At 41.4% G+C, this 16,465-nt stretch overlaps 3 protein-coding genes across 6 annotated transcripts in view; all 3 read left to right on the top strand.

Annotated features, from left to right (window-relative positions):
* Positions 1–391: 391 nt before the first annotated feature.
* Positions 392–15,952, top strand: LOC115726278. The gene is made up of 2 exons (XM_030656073.2): positions 392–3,493; positions 15,940–15,952. Exon 1 carries the CDS (start codon positions 540–542, stop codon positions 3,366–3,368), a length of 2,829 nt encoding a protein of 942 aa, XP_030511933.1. The 5' UTR covers positions 392–539; the 3' UTR covers positions 3,369–3,493; positions 15,940–15,952.
* On the top strand, positions 3,785–11,186 carry LOC115726276 (terminal nucleotidyltransferase 4B). The gene is made up of 13 exons (XM_030656069.2): positions 3,785–4,270; positions 4,747–4,859; positions 5,024–5,080; positions 5,279–5,374; positions 5,477–5,547; positions 6,106–6,148; positions 6,519–6,599; positions 6,692–6,751; positions 7,920–7,970; positions 8,140–8,237; positions 8,341–8,389; positions 9,527–9,571; positions 10,325–11,186. Exons 1-13 carry the CDS (start codon positions 3,904–3,906, stop codon positions 10,811–10,813), a joined length of 1,620 nt encoding a protein of 539 aa, XP_030511929.1. The 5' UTR covers positions 3,785–3,903; the 3' UTR covers positions 10,814–11,186.
* Positions 12,005–16,465, top strand: part of LOC115726277 (3-deoxy-manno-octulosonate cytidylyltransferase, mitochondrial) — a 29,298-nt gene continuing 24,837 nt past the window's right edge. For 2 of the 4 annotated variants that reach the window (XM_048274172.1, XM_048274171.1), the window contains exons 1-8: positions 12,005–12,425; positions 13,817–13,862; positions 14,533–14,634; positions 14,712–14,836; positions 15,072–15,211; positions 15,355–15,406; positions 15,494–15,604; positions 16,064–16,156. In XM_048274172.1, coding sequence (XP_048130129.1) covers positions 12,174–12,425; positions 13,817–13,862; positions 14,533–14,634; positions 14,712–14,836; positions 15,072–15,211; positions 15,355–15,406; positions 15,494–15,604; positions 16,064–16,156 — 921 coding nt within the window. In that variant the 5' untranslated portion in view covers positions 12,005–12,173. Of the gene's footprint in view, positions 12,426–13,816; positions 13,863–14,532; positions 14,635–14,711; positions 14,837–15,071; positions 15,212–15,354; positions 15,407–15,493; positions 15,605–16,063; positions 16,419–16,465 lie in introns of those variants that run through there. The other 2 variants (XM_048274170.1, XM_030656070.2) reach the window with 2 other exon arrangements.

The raw sequence follows: 16,465 nt of genomic DNA, 5'->3' as shown, positions 1-16,465 counted from the left end.
TAAATGATTATTTTTCTAAAAATAATCCCTCAAATTGCTCAAAATAATTAATCCCTGAAAAAAAAATGTGATAACCCAGACCCAGTAAGTACAGAAAAAACGGGCTATTGTAATGCCTTGGCAGTACGTGGACGAGGCTAAGCACATGACTTCTATCCCACATCGTTTAGGGGAGGAGTCCTAGGTTAGTTGATAATGCCGAGGATTCTTTACTCTGCATAACGTGTTCTAAAGCCGTGAGGACGGCGGCCTCCTGATATCCATACAAGAAATTTTCATTATCGACAGTAGTTTATTTTTTGAAAAAAAAAAAAAACTTAAAGAGTTAGTGCTCTGCTCCTTATGGTGGTGAATCTTATCTCATGTTGGTCTAGGTGCAGAGTCACCTTATAGAAGTCATCGCCAGTTTAGAAGTCAAACCCACTAATTCATCAAAGCTGGGCCTCCACCTCGATATCTTTTCTCAATCAGAAGATAAAGTTTGCCACTGATCGCTTCCATCTTTCTCACAATCTTCTCCTCCTCCTCCTGCGCACCAGATGGCTACTAAGCTTGGATCTCTCGGGCCAACATGGGTTTTCACTCTGCTATGCATCTTTCTCTCCATGAACACCAGCCCATCTTGGCATGCAACTGCAAAACAAATCTCTTACTCCGACCACTGCACTGCGACCGTCCCTGAAGCCGCTCCCAACGTGTATAAGCTAGGCTCCTTGCCGCTGTCCCGATATACTGGTTACTACGTCGATGGCCGACAACTCCAGGGACCCTCCTCGTCTTCGGCGTCCAATTCCTTCTCGTTTCTTGTCAGCGGTGTCTACAAGACCGATCATGACGGGGTGCTCAAGGTCGAAGCCGACTTGCGATTCCGGAAATCGAGTTTCGAATTCTATGCTGAAGGAGGGTACATGTATGGCCAGACATACATGGGGACCACTCCTCTAAGGGCGGCCAATGTCTCGCCCCGGACTAGGAGTCCCATCATTTTCCGGTTAGAAGGTTTCTGGTCGGAATCTTCAGGGAAGCTCTGTATGGTTGGGCCCTCTTTCTCGACACGAGGTCACTCTCTCGATCTTGATGTTGTGCTTAAGCTCGATAACGTAAGCAATTCCGCTAATGTCACTAGCTTATTTACTGGCGTGTTGGAGAGTTTGAGTCCTTCCGATGACAAGAATTATTTCGATGCCATGTCAATATTAATGTTTCCTCAGAGAAATTACAAGTACAGTTTGGTTCCTGGGAAACTCAATAATGGGAAGAGCGATCTTTCGCCGGGTTTAGCGCCCCGGAGCGGAAGCTTTTGTTGGGTTTTCGATAACCTAGGCAGAGAACTGAATCTTATATATGCACCTGATTGTAGTCCTGTCCAAAACTGCACGCCCATCAGGGGTCCTTCAGGATATTTGCCTCCTGCCATGTCCGTCCAGGGAATCGGTTGTTCTAGAGGTGAACTGAAGATGCGGGTGTTGCTGCGATTTTCAAACAAAAGCGACTTTGGGTATTATGGACAGTTTGATCCGAACTTGACGCTGGTTGGAGAGGCGATGTGGGATGAGAAGAACCGACTGCAGATCAAAGCCTGTCGAATCAACGTTGCTGGATCTTTCTCGACTGCTCGTGTCGAGGATTGTTCGGTACGCGTTGAGTTGATGTTCCCTGGAGAGTGGTCGATCAGGGAAAGATATGGCATTTCGGGTCACATTTGGAGTGAGAAGAGCCGGAATGAATCGGGTTATTTCACAGATATTGTGCTCCGAAGCACTGAAAGCAGTCTTTGGGAGTTTCCTGACTTGAAGTATGAGTATACTGAAACCGAGAGAGTAAGGAAGCTGTGTCCAGGAAAGAAGGATCCGAAAAGTGGGAGAGAAAGATATCCGAATCCTTACTCTCCGGATATGAGGTTCGACATGCTGGTTAAGAATGCCGAAGGAAAAATAGGGGCAGGGTATTCTTACCCTCTCTTTGTTGACGACCAAATGTATGAACGATATGGTTTCGACATGCCAGTTTCCAGATTAAATACAGAGACTTTTGCAACTAGGCAGAAGACTTCCACTGTTGACAGTCACTCGACCTCAAGCAGCGACGCCCGATTCAATATCTCGTACCATATCGGCTTCATGGGACTGCAGCATGTGAAGGGCAAGAGCCAAAATGATGTCTTGAATCGGTCTTGGAGTTCAAATGACCGAGTGGAGATTTCTGCAGAAGGGGTTTACGATGCTGAAACTGGTGACCTATGTATGGTGGGATGTAAAAGTGTCGTCCCGGCCGCGGCGAAGCCAGCCAACATGTCTCAGGACTGTGAAGTTCTGATCAGAGTGCAGTTTCCTCCCTTGAATTCGAAGAGAAGGCAAGATCGTATTGTGGGAACTATCGAGAGCATGAGGGACAGGTCCGATCCGCTTCATTTCGACAGGCAGAACCTGACTTCTGTTGCTCCTTATGTAGAGGAAGCGAGGCGGTCCATTTGGAGGTTGGACCTCGAGGTCTGTCTCGTCCTTGCTTCCAATACATTCTTGTGCATCTTCATCGGCATACAGATCCTTCACATGAAAAGGCAACCCGAGGTGCTTCCCTACCTTTCTATTGCCATGCTTGTTATCCTCACTTTAGGCCATGCGATCCCGCTCGTGCTCAACTTCGAAGCCTTGTTCCTGGGCAATCGGAAGAGGCAGAACATTTCTCTCGGAAGTGGTCGATGGCTCGAAATAAACGAGGTGCTGGTGAGGGTAGCCACAATGATAGCTTTCTTGATGCAATTCCGTCTTCTCCAGCTGACTTGGGCCGCAAGAAAGGAGGATGGGGTTGGGGCGGGCTTGTGGTTCCAAGAAAAGAAGGCTTTGATTGTCTCTTTGGTGTTATACGCCATCGGAGCACTGGCGGCTATCATCTTTGGCTGGAGAAGCCATTTTGATAACGCGGCTATTGATCCCGAATTCGCAGGTTTTACAAGCGACGGACAAGGCTTCTCCATTTGGGGAGGCTTGAAACGTTACGCAGGACTGATCGTGGATGGTTTTCTCTTGCCTCAGATTCTGCTCAATGTCTTCAGGAACTCATCTGAGAGGGCCCTTTCAGGTTCTTTTTACCTCGGAACCACCCTAGTTCGGCTGCTACCGCACGGTTACGATCTCTACAGGGCTCGAAACTACTCGCCACAACTCTACGGATCGTACATTTATGGAACTCCAGGAGGCGACTTCTATTCGACTGCTTGGGATGTCATCATTCCTTTAGGCGGGCTTGTTTTCGCAGCCATCATCTTCTTGCAGCAGCGGTTTTGCGGCGCTTTTATTGTGCCCAAGAGATTTCGAACCTCGGTAGCTTATCAGAAGGTACCCGTGGCCGGCGATGGGCAGACATGAGAATCTTCGAACTCTTAATAATTTCCAAGCTGTAACCATGTTCATTAGTTTCCACGTGTGGAAAATGGACAGGATATATGTCCTTGGTCTTGTTTCTTTCAGCATTTAAGGTAGAAATATCGTAAGTGGATCAGATGTTTCTTGGGGATTTGGTTTTTATGTGTACTAAATATTTCTATATTTTTCGGCAATAAAATCATAAAAATTGAAAATTGAAAATTCGTATAAGTGGCATCATTGGATTTTCAGAAAATTTTGGGTTTGTAAGGAAATTGCACAATCTTTTTTTTGTTTTGGGGTCGGAAATTGCACAACCTTGGTGGGCCCAAATTTTTGTGATTTCAAAAGCCCAAGCCCACTGGCAGCTCCTTGTTAACACCAAAAAAAAGCCCTAAAGCCTCCTCCGTCCCAAAGCAGCAAAATCACAACCGGTTGCAGAAGCGGCAACAGCTCAAAGGCCTGAGCTAACAGACCACAGAGAGAGAGAGAGAGAAGAGAGAGACCTTCGACGTCCTCTCAACTTCTCGTACCGACGATGGAGGAAGATATCGCGCCCCAGAGCTACCTCTACGAAACCCTGAGCCCGCTCTCTCTATCCGCCGCCACGGTGGCCGACCGCTCGCCTTCGCCGCCCTCTGACTACGAGCCTTACTCGGTGTTCAGGAGCGAGATCTCCCTCCGGCCGCTGCCCTCCGCTTCCTCCGACACCGCCGTGCCGGATTACTTCTCCCTCGATGTCGGCGCCGAGCCCGAGCCGCTCGAGGCTTTGGCTGCCCCGGTCCCTTCGGCGGCGGAGTTGGCTGAGCCGAAGACGCCGGCTAGGGAGCCGAAGACGAGGCTCGAGAGTGGGTGGTTCCGCGGGAATAGCAGGTTCGCGAGCCCCATGCTTCAATTACACAAAGGTAGTTTTCTGCGGTTTGAGCTTGATTTGCAGTATATCTTCATCTCCCTGGCTGCCAGTTAATGTAGGTGTAGATGGAACTTATGAGGTTCACTGACCTTGTAAAGCGAGCGCGTACGAATGGATTCCATCTGTGTTTAAGTTAATGGCGTGACTAAATCCTGACGCATGTTAACTCTTCTCTTACATAAATTTTATGTTAGGTTGACTTGGCACATAGTACATTTATTAGGAAATTGTCCATCATCTGCCATATTACAATCAATTAATGTTTTAAGAGGAAAAACTGTTTCTTCCGTGTTTTCAGTTGGACTTTGATTAAGGTAGTACTTTGGTGTGTTGCAGTCATGCTTAGTTGCTGTTCTCTGTTAAACGTGTTTATGTTTTGGCTATAAAAGACTTGTCATATTAGAGTGCTTGTTGGCGAATGAATGTGAATTGCTACCTGAACTGTGTGGTGTGGTGTTGGCACTGCAGAGATAGTGGATTTCTGTGACTTTCTATCACCAACTCCAGAAGAAGAAGCCTCGAGGAATGAAGCTGTTAAATCTGTCTTTGGCGTCATTAAATACATATGGCCTAATTGCAGCGTATACATTCCCTCCCTCCCTCCCTCCCTCAACACACACCCGCACACACCCCCAGAAGTATGCAATCAGACATGCACGGGCTTGTGTGTGCACACGTGCTCATGCTTCATGCGTATTGATACTAATGTAACTAAGTGTATTATATTCACCTTCGTGCTTATTAGGTAGAGGTTTTTGGGTCTTTCCGGACCAGACTTTATCTTCCGACCAGTGATATTGATGTAAGTAAGTGTTTTTTTCTATGCGCAATATTTTCCTCTGTTGGATTGATGTTGCTCTGGAAGCTCTACTTAAGCTGTTCTAATCTGCTGATACCATCCATTGCTATGTGGGTCATACTTATAATTTTATCATGTTCTTTTTCTAGAAGAGGTTTTGTTATTTGGGACTGTTGGAAGCTAAAAGTGTCCTATTTTTAGGTTGTGATCCTTGATTCAGGTATCAGAACTCCACAATTAGGATTACAGGCCCTATCCAGGGCATTGTCGCAAAAGAGTATTGCGAAAAATATACAGGTCAGGAACTCTTTGTGATTTTGGTTCATGTCAAAGTTGTATTCTTTTATATGTGTTTGGTAGTATAGGCCCTCTTTGCCGAAGCGGTTTGAAATTTTGCAGGTGATAGCAAAGGCACGTGTCCCGATTGTTAAATTTGTGGAGAAGAGAAGTGGTGTTGCATTCGATATAAGGTGAAGTAATTATTTTCTTCTTGGATCTTTCGTTTGTAAGTTAATTTGCATCATTTGTACTTTTAGGACCTATTAGTGGCATGTAAAATGCATGCCAAATATGATATGTTTACTTCTCTGACCCGGGTGTTTGGCAGTATCTAGTGGTACTATATTTATTTTGTTCAGTCAATTCCATCCCTTTTCTAGTTCAATTTAACATCTCTCTCGTTTTTTTCCTTTTACCGCAATCACAATTCGAATTTTAAAAATGGTGTCATGATATGGAAGGGTTTTTTATTTTTAATTTAATAACCTACCAATATCACTTTCTTTCTGAATTTTGTGGGCCCTAAGTATGTGATGTAATGAAGTATGTGACATGGTTTTTTGATTTTTTGCTGTATTTTAGTTGATATTGTACTTTGTTTTCCGATTCGCTTTAGATTTTATATTTCTACTTCGTGGGGGTCGGGCCTTTGTTTCTTATGCAGTCTTTCTTCATAAAATTTACATTAAGCATGTTTTTCGATGATCTCTTGCTGTTGATGTGTTTGTGACATTATATATGCCTTACAGTTTTGATGTGGACAACGGACCCAAAGCTGCAGAGTTCATTAAGGTTTGTCCCTTATTTTCTCTTCCATATTTTTCCATCGAGTCTTAGAGAGTGTGGCAAGCCTGTTTAAGATAAGCTTCTTTACCATGATGGAAGCATTGGGAATAGTGCAATGCTGAATAAAAGGCATGTTAAAACAATTCTCCAATAGTCTGATGCTCCTAAATGTTTTCCATCATGGTATGATCTAGATCTGGAATTGCCACCCATGAATCAAGTCGAGGATCTGAATTCATGAGGAGTTGTTGATGCATGATTTCACGTGTCAGTTTGTATAGACATTTTTACTGCCTGTATGCATGATAGCATGAAATTATTTGTTCGATGACTTTCATGTTTCAGGATTTGAAATATTTAATGTGTTTTCTGTCAGGATGCTATATCTAAGTGGCCTCCATTGCGACCTCTATGTCTGATCTTGAAAGTATTTTTGCAGCAGAGAGAACTGAATGAGGTGCCAGTTGACCATGTCTTGCTAGAGAAATGTTACAGTCACTCTTGTGCCTTTGATCACCGTTTAATCCATTTGTTGCTTGAAGTATGCAGGTTTATTCTGGGGGTATAGGCTCTTATGCCCTCCTCACCATGCTGATGGCAATGTTGCGGGTAAGCAATTTTGAGTCCATGATTTAATCTTAAGGAGAAGTTTAGATTCGTCTCTGGTGCATCCATATCTTCTCCTGTTCAACACGAGTTGCTGAGTTAAGAAATTGGATTCCTAAATGATGTATTTTGCTCATAAAATGCAGCAGAAAGTGGGAATTATCCAAGATAAAAATCTCCCATAAAAATTTGGTAATGTCTACTTAAATAATAATATTCAATATAATTTTTCTTTTATTATCAATAAACAATTTTATGTTGTCTTCTGGGAACTTACTCTTGTGCAGTAACATCAGGGACAACATTGAATATCTGGCATTTCAAATAGATGGAGTGGATTGATGCCTTTCTGCTCGTCTTAACTTGCAAAACTGCCTGTCATTTACTACAGAAAATAATCATTCAAATTTTCTTAGAAGCCCTAAAAGAGCACGTTACCATGTGAATTCTATGTTGATGCTCTAATGGTAGCTTGACCATTCTGTCAGAGTGGCAATGTAATTTGGGAGAGATAGCTTTCTGCCATTGGAAATGTAAGCATTTGCATTGTCATCTTGTTGAGGGTTTGAAAAAATGTAATCTACGAATGTCAAACCATTTGGAGAAGTCTATCAGAGACATCAGGAAGTCATTGAGATATGTTCAACCATCAAGTCTGGAAAAATGTAGTTTAGACAGTACCTCTGTCACGCTGAGCTTTCATTCCGTGTCCATTCAGAGCTCAGTGGATTAAGGTGCTGTGTTAGTTAATGCTTAAATGTTGCTCACTCAAACATTGTCTCTCAAATAGCAATTATGTACCTTGTTTTATTTTTTGAATGCTTTCAACTGAATAACAAAGTCAATAGGCAGGACTGGAAGAATTCAGAAGGGATTTCTTTTTTCCATTCATTTCTATGAGTTTCTTCTTTGAGTTATAGTCACTTATATGGAGGGTTTTTTTTTTGGGTCAAAATACTGAGTTAAAACAATTGTATCCTGCTATTTAATATTTGTATTGCCATGGTCAGAAGCTGTATTGGTAGGTTGTGTATAATCAGTCATTCTGCTTATGGATTCATCTGTGTTCTACCCGACCTTAAGTACAAATGATCGGCTCAGTGCGATAGCCTTGTGATATTACTTTTTTCCTTATATTTAACCCTCTCTATGTTTTTCATTTATGCTACAGAGTATTCATGAGCGTCAGGCTTTTCGTGAACATAATTTGGGAGTGCTATTGGTATGTAGTATCTAGCAAGTACGATAGACAAGTAAATTTATTGAGCTTTGAGTCTCCAACAACCTGCACAAGACAATTGTCTTAGTTTAGGTTTTTCTGATTGGTATACATAACTTTCTATTTGATCTTAAGTGATTCTCAAACTTTGTTTCTGTCCATCCTAAACTAGGTGCAATTCTTTGATTTCTATGGACGGAAGCTAAACACATCGGATGTTGGTGTATCTTGCAGAGGGACAGGAACATTTTATTTGAAGAGGGACAAAGGGTAACCAAATTGATGAACTACTTTTTCCTCGTCGGTGTTGTCTTGAAATTATTCTATATAAGTCACACTATTCTTTATACACTAATCTTTGCTTCCCCATCAGGTTTCTAAACAAAGGTCGGCCATCCTTAATCTCCATTGAGGATCCACAGGTTGGTTCATATGGATTGATATTTCTCAGTTTAAATATACAGGGGACTACTTGGAGATCCATATTAAGAATTATGCAGTAATTTGGAAATGTTCTCATTCTCGAGTGAGCCCTAGTGGCAGATGTTAATCCCAAGCAGGACAAATAGTGCTTGGTTGTTCTGCCTGCTTTTGCTTGATTACAGAAGTGTAGATGAGCAGAATCTTTTTGTGACATGGCAAAAATTCCCCATTGGGGGAGTCCCACGAGGACCTGTCCCAAATGTAGCAATTGCTACCCGTTCCCATTCACTGTGGGTTGTGGGTGTGGAGTGGTGATAGGGACAGAATCCTTGCTCTGTGACTGGGACCTCCTCAACCTGTGGAGTGGTGATAGGGACAGAATCCTTGCTCCGTGACTGGGACCTATATATATTTTCATTTTCATTTTTTTGCTAGTTTTAAACAAGTTTTTTCTTTATATTTTATGCTCTTGTGGCTATAATCACTACATTAATTGTTTGAGAAATGTCTTTTTATCATCTAAAAGTCTTTCCAATTGAGAAATATTTTGCCAAAATAGTCATTTACGTGGATTCAATATTACATATTCCTGATATTACTGAACCATTCTTTTCTGGATATCCCTATCAAGATCTTTATAGTTTAAGATCTTGTGTCAGATTTAAGGTTGTTCTCTTAATATAGAAAATTTAGTTGGGGGCCGGGCACCCCACATAATAAAATCCAGGGTTGGGATGGGGGAGGGGAAAGTTCACCTTGCATGGGGCGGGTTGGTGATGGGTAGTGGGGTTAGTGATGCTGCATGTGGTGGGGAACAGTACACTGATCCGCTCTGTCGTGTCTGGTTCTTCTTTTCTCTTTCTTTCATTTTTTCCTTTGGTCGACCTAGGCAGATCCTTTTTCTCTAATTTTTTTGTGTCTTTAAAATTAACTTGTGGAGTTAAGAGAGTCTCGAGTGTCGTCTTTGAGTGGATGATGTACATGGCCAGTTTTGGTACCTTCATCGGATCAAAAATCTGTTCTACAAATAATAAGTGGTGTCTCGCTATTAATAAGTAGTGATAGTTGTCAGCATAACAATTCTTATTAGTGGATTTGCCACTGTATTGACTTTGTTTTTTATTTGTGTGATCCAGACTCCAGATAATGACATTGGAAAGAACTCTTTCAATTATTTCCAGGTCTGTTCCTGAATCATCTGATTTCTGTGTGATTACTTCTTGGATTTAGGTGTCCCATAAGTTCTGTTCACATAAATACGTGTACGACCTTTCCTGTGGGAGAAGGTTGACTGTAGTCTGTACCCATAGGTGTTTTAATCACTACAATTCTACTGTTATTTAGAATTAAACTTGTAGCTATGGTAGCAGTTGTTTGTGTTGCTTTGTTTGTTGTTTGCATGAACTACCAACCCTCCCAATTTAAAATGTTATTATACTGGGGCCATAAGTTTGTGGGTATCAAACCTAAGTAGCACTTCTAAGCATGATCTCTGCGTATTCTATTTATCTCTATAAGAAGCCTAGAGTGTATATTCCAAATTGTTGCATCTTCCAGATTGTAATGCGTCCATGTAGTTGAGTCTTCATACACATCAAATAAATGTAAATTGTGTTGAGTGAGTTTGTTGTCCACTTTTGTGTATGGACAAAACAGAAGGATCCTCACTGCTGCTCACACCACTCACGGTACGTTGTGTACCATCTAGCATGTGGGTGTATGAGATTGTTACTCGTAGCTAAATGATTTTATTGATTGTAACTAATTGTAAACTATGGTCTATGCTCTCCAGTCTGTTTGTTTGTCGGGGCTTCATACTCATGTTTTCAGTAGCTTTTCAATCTTATGCTTGTCTGACTCTGGGGATAATCTTTTGGCTTTGTAGACTTGAAAGCAAGAGAGTTTATCTTTGTTGATGCGTTTTTTAATTACAGATTAGATCTGCTTTTGCAATGGCCTTCACTACTTTGACGAATTCCAAAGCTATCAAGGGCCTTGGGCCCAACAGGAGCATTCTTGGTCTGTTAATCAGATCGGACCCTGTACTGATTGAGCGCAAAGGCGGGTCCAGAGGAGACGTCACTTTTAGTAGCTTGCTTCCTGGGGCAGGGGAATCAGTACAACTGAACCTTGTAGATCCACCAGAGATTTTTTGCAATTGGCAGTTAGATGACGAGGAAGAGCCACTGCCACGGGGAAGTGGAGCGTCTGCATCTGTTAGCAAACCTTCCAAGAAGAGAAAATCTGTTTCCGAGGGGAAGTCCAGTAGGAAGAAGGTTAAAGAAGGCAGAGGAGTGGAGACACCAGGGCGTGAAGAGAACGGCACTAAGAAAGAGAAGAGTGCTAAGAAGAAATATTTTAGGCATGGTCAGTTTAAGGCGAATGGTTACAGCCATCATAGTGGTTCTTATTCGGAGAGATAATATGATCTTAAGGTGATTCCTGCGTGGATTTACTGAAGGTTTCGATGGATTGAGAAGGAGTCGCACTGCGAAAGCAGGTTCTCTGTTTGTGGAAGAGTAATTATTCATCCTTGAAGGCTTTGAGGGTCAAGTTATTCACGGTTGCCCATACTGAGACCAAGCCTGTTGGAGCCAAAGATACGCAAAAGATTTTCTTAGGACAGCAGATTTTCAGTCCTAGAAATTACACTAGTTACGATATGGGTGAATTGGTAATTTATGACCACAAGATGTTTAGCAATCTTCTCGGTGTATGATTAGTCCTCTTAGCTGGTGTAATTTATTCTTTTACATGTCTTCCCAGAAAAAAAAAAGATGCATCTTCTTGAACTCCGGTTCCGTTTTCCGTTTTCCGTTTTGTCATATGTCGTGGCGCTAGACTCTCAAGGGGACAGACAAGGTGAGACCAAGGCGACAGAACCGTGAAGTTTCTGAGCCGGTCCTGTGGATGCAGCGTGCAAAACTTTTCGAGAGGGATGTTAGAACCATTAACGGTGCGACCAGTACGTAGTCCTTCCAAGTTGACGCCGAGTTGCTTGTAGGGCCGAGCTTCCTGCCCACTGCGCGAAAATTGCTTTTTCCCTTCGGAGTTTTTCCGATGTGTTTTTGCCCCTATCTTTCTCTCCTTGTGCCTGTGTACTCGTATGCCAATTCCGTCCACGAGAGCCCGACTCCATACAAGAGCATTATGGCATCATACTACTCTCTATATGCATAAGCCAATTAGTCAAAGCATAGTTACCACATCAAATTTATCCACGCTGAAATTACCAAATGCTAGCCTCAGGCTCAGTTGATGATCTCTCTCTCGTTTGTTGGCTCATTCACGTTCATTCTCATCTCCATTTCTCAGCACAAAGAGAGAACTCATTCCCATCTTACTCTGATCCAAGCAATCTGCTCGAGCCCATTTTACGGGAGAGCGCGAGAAAACATGACAAAAACGAAGAAGATAAAAGAGGAAAAAAAGCTCTTTCTATTTCGTGAAAAATAAGTGATATAAAAAGTATTATTTTTGAAAATGAGCACGTATTCTTTTGAAAATGAATAGCGAATTATATTTTGGACATGAGTCATTATTAGTAGTAAATTTTTTTATTAACTAATTATTTTTAATATATAAATGATAATTTTTTTTGAAAAATATTTTTCAAATTAGTCGTACCAAAATGCAAAAATCTCAAATCAAAGGAACGCCACGCGTGTGCATATACAGCGGCACCGTCCACAGCAACAGTAGCTCACTACCTCCGACTCCGAGCTCTCGAACCGACACGAACATTCCCACGAGCGTCGTGTTCGCTCCCTCGCGTGGTAAGACATGAACCCAATGTCGATCTGTACGTCCTCGTCGTCCGGGTCTTCGTCTTCTTCGCATTCCACCACCAAAGCGTGGATCGTGCACGGGATCGTCGTCGGCGCAGCAGTCGCGGCGGCAATTGGCGCTCGGGCTTATCTCGGCAGATCCACGAAGTTCCGGAGCCGGGTCGTTGGTATTATACCCGCCAGATTCGCTTCTTCTCGGTTTCAGGGCAAGCCTCTGGTTCCCATCCTGGGCAAGCCCATGATCCAGGTTTTGCGTTGTTCATTTGAGTTGTCGATCGAATCTACTCTCAGAGCTTTGCTCGCATTTAAATTGATTGGAGTCTTGATCCGGTGTGCTCGTCTCTTTGTTTCAAGCCGTGCTATATAATTGCAATCTCAACGGACAGTCATAAATGCTCGAGAATAATAGGGAGCCTCTTTGTAAAATTGCTGTTACTTGTTAGAGAAAGCTATAACGTATCCTTGTTCTCGGTCATGCTTAGAATTTCAATGGATAAGCTGACGATCCTTGTAGAATTAAGTGCATATTCGTTTCAATTGAAAAAAATGGATTCTAGGCCTATATTTGTCGTCAATTGTCCGAAATCTTATGCTTTGGGGATAATTCTCTGTGCACGCAGTCTTACGTTATCCTATCTGTTCTCTTGTTTGATTTGTCAGATTTCCGTTTTGCTTCCTTTCCTTATATCTGGTTGTTTTCCTTCATTGGTTTTAGTAATGTAACTCGAAAGAAATTTGAACGATGGTACAAATTTTTATGTGACCTCTTTCATGGTTCTTCATTTGATGGATCACTATGGTATTATGAGTATAACCGATTGCACGCAAGAATAGAGTTTGAGATTGTTCGGAAATGACTGGTATGGGGATCGGGATACATGATGATGCGAATGGCCTGCGAGGGTCAAATTTCCTGCATATTTGATCAATAGATTTACAAGACATTGGCAGAACATATAAACTTGTTAATTTCCAAAAAATCTTCAAACAGATTCAATTGTAAATCCTATTGCATAGAGTTATTATTACTTCCAGTTTACTGTCTAAAATTTAGGTGAGCAGGCAAGAATACAAATGTGCTCCTCACCTTTGGTAAGTTGTCAGTTTCAAGTACTTGTGGGAGAATAGTTTTCCTTTATTAAGACTAGCTTGGATATGATTGAAAGTCGCCAAGTTTTTGGTGCTTGCGGATGCAACGGACCACTAGGAAGAAATAAGTAGTGGCGATTCCAAAGCCTTGCAAGCTCAATAAAGAAAAAAAGGATGAATCAAGAAGAGCTATCTCAAATTATGTCGACATATGACTGAACGGATTAATTGGGTGCATCATTGTTTATAGCTGTGAAATCTCTTGCTAAGTAATCTCATGGTAAATGTAAACATCTTTTTAACTAAGTCAGTAGATAGAAATATCGTCTACGTTGCGGGTGAAAAGGTAGCTGGATGTGGTTTTTAGATGTATACGGCCAATTTGCAGTTATGTCAATTGCATGAGACTTCCAATTTGAATTGGAAAAGGACGATCTCTTAGTCTGTTGTGATTGGATGATTTGGCTCTGAAATGGATTTGTTCATGTTGGATAGTGATTTCTGTTTTTTCCATATGGCTCATTGAGTTGCCTTTTGTTTGCCTGGCAGAGAACGTGGGAGAGAGCTAAACTAGCTGCTTCTTTGGATCGTGTTGGTATGTCTGGTCCCTGTACATTAGTATGACCTGATAGAAGGTTTGTTTCAATGCAATTTTGTCGTGCATAAAGTTTCACAAACCATCAAGTTGGTGTTCCGTATGGCTTCTCACCTTTCTTTCAAACAGATGCAGCATTTTTCCTGAAATCCGTATGCTACACCTAGGACACCAATAGCTTTTCCCTTAAACATTTATTTTCCTATCCAATGCACCAATAAACCAATTTCTTAGGATTTTTTCATTTTTCCGGCGACTAGTTTAACTTTTAAATGTGGCATTGAGGCGAAACTTATTTAATTTGCTTCTGAAGTAAAGTAACCGTCTTTCATGTCTGACCTTGGCTATGTATTTGGTTACTTTACATGATTTTAAAACGTTCTCTCTTCTCTCTCTCTCTCTCTGGTTTTTCATTTTTTTGTTTTGGCTAAACAACTACATTTTTCTTCGCAATGTGTGACCTTGAGAAACTAGTAAAATGAGGTCTAGCGTTGAGATAACTATAGATTAAGTCGATCCAGTTATAGATTAAAGAATTGGTGAAATTGTGATTTGTTTTAACACGCGACTCAATTTTTGTTTGGGATTCTACATCTTTGAGGTATTTATATATAATCTCCCGTTGGCTATATTTCTTGCATGCACGCACTTGTTTTTTCCTCATTTTTAGCTCCTTTGGGTGTAGTTGTGGCCACAGATGATGAAAAGATAGCAGAATGCTGTCGAGGATTTGGAGCAGATGTGATAATGACATCGGAATCATGTCGGAATGGTGAGCTTTTTGGTGGTTATTGTTGTTCTGTTTTTGACCTACTCGAAGAGCAGTTATGTTATTGTAATTATCTATAGGCACTGAACGCTGCAATGAAGCTCTACAAAAGCTTGACAAAAAGTATGACATAGTTGTCAACATCCAGGGGGATGAGCCTCTTATCGAACCCGAGATAATTGATGGGGTTGTTAAAGCCCTCCAGGTAAATTGACTTCTCTTATTGCTGTTATTTCTTATGGAAGGCTACTGCCACCTGCTTAAATTGATTCGTTGTTTGTAACAGAAGGTTTCCTTTTCTAAACTCTCCCGATGTGACCACAATTCAATATTAAAATTTCTGAGCTCTTGAAGCTGCATTACTTCTTCTGGGGTCACTTTACTAGATATATTACCTTCTTCTATGTATCTGTAGTCACTTATGCTTAGGGTGTTTGCAGGCTGCCCCAGATGCAGTATTTAGCACTGCGGTTACCTCTTTAAAACCTGAAGATGCATTTGATACAAACCGTGTTAAATGTGTTGTGGATAATTGTGGCTATGCTATTTACTTCTGCAGGGGACTAATTCCACATAACAAGTAAGTTCCATTTTATCCCTGTTTCACCCTTATGCTTTACTATGATGGTGTATAGAGATTCTGCACTCAACTCTCTGTTTCTCGGAATTATCAGTATATGTAACTGTTTGTCATGATAGCACCCATCTTCCTGAATGAAACAGGTCTGGAAAGGTCAATCCACAGTTTCCCTATTTGCTTCATCTTGGAATTCAGGTAGATTTTCAGTTTGCTTCTTGAAGTTTGGTGAGGACAAGTGTTAGATGGGGTTTAAATTATATCTTTGTTGCTGATCTCTCCCAGAGCTATGATTCAGAGTTTCTAAAGATATATCCAGAGCTTCAGCCTACCCCGCTCCAGCTTGAGGAGGATCTAGAGCAGCTTAAAGTTCTTGAGAATGGTTATAAAATGAAGGTATACTGAACTTTTTCCTTTCTTGTTTCCTCAGTAAATCCTCAAGCTGCTTGGAGAATACAAAGAAATTAAGTTTTGGTAGTTATGAAGAAGATGAAACAAATTGGTATATTTTTTTTTTTTGGCCCAAATAATAAATTACCAGCGAGCCATGTTCAATGTCATCTTATTTGTGAAGGGTTTTTGCAGCAATTTCTCTATTTTCGTGGATTTCCTCATGTAATTTGAGGCTAAAATGATGGGGAAATCTTCATCTTCGAGATAAATGCTTTTCTTGCTAGAGTTTCGATCACCTCTCGTCTTGACTCTATCAGGATGCCTTTGTCTAACAAAAGAATCTGTATAGTGAATCTCAGATGGTTCACTGCTAGTAGAACACAAAGCAAGCCGTTTCCTTTTCTGGCATTCTGATTGAGTGGCTCTTTTTTGCTTTTTCTTTTTTTCTTTTTACTTAAACAGGTGATAAAGGTTGATCATGAGGCTCACGGCGTTGATACTCCAGAAGATGTTGAGAAAATAGAATCATTTATGCGTGAAAGGAACTTGTCCTAGGTAGGTGGGATTTTCTTGTTCTTTATTCTTTGGTTGATACGTGCTTGTAAGCTATAGATGTCAGACTTCGTCTTGCTCAAAGATAGTTAGCCTTGTTCAGCTTGAGGGGGTGAGAATTCGTGAGACACGGACCACTGATTTTGTGTGGTGCTAGTTAATGTTGTGTTATTTACTCGTCCAGATGATCTACCAAAGTTATTTACTCCTATTATTGTCGATTGCCGTTGGGCGGCATTCGGACCACTTTCGGCTCGTTTTATTTGTAGGATGTGTATAATTACTCTTGTAGATTATGTGTGAAACCCCTTT

The sequence above is a fragment of the Rhodamnia argentea genome, chromosome 2 (genome assembly GCF_020921035.1).
Source record: "Rhodamnia argentea isolate NSW1041297 chromosome 2, ASM2092103v1, whole genome shotgun sequence".
Taxonomy (NCBI): Eukaryota; Viridiplantae; Streptophyta; class Magnoliopsida; order Myrtales; family Myrtaceae; genus Rhodamnia; species Rhodamnia argentea.
Note: the sequence above shows the minus strand (reverse complement) of the source record. Positions and strands in the feature narration are given on the sequence as shown.

Excerpts from the sequence above, each read along its gene's own strand:
- LOC115726278 (XM_030656073.2), top strand. The coding sequence starts at position 540 with ATGGCTACTAAGCTTGGATCTCTCGGGCCAACATGGGTTTTCACTCTG.
- LOC115726276 (XM_030656069.2), top strand. The coding sequence starts at position 3,904 with ATGGAGGAAGATATCGCGCCCCAGAGCTACCTCTACGAAACCCTGAGC. Across the intron at positions 7,971-8,139 it reads ATAATTTGGGAGTGCTATTG|GTGCAATTCTTTGATTTCTA; the intron begins GTATGTAGTATC and ends ATCCTAAACTAG. Across the intron at positions 8,390-9,526 it reads TCTCCATTGAGGATCCACAG|ACTCCAGATAATGACATTGG; the intron begins GTTGGTTCATAT and ends TGTGTGATCCAG.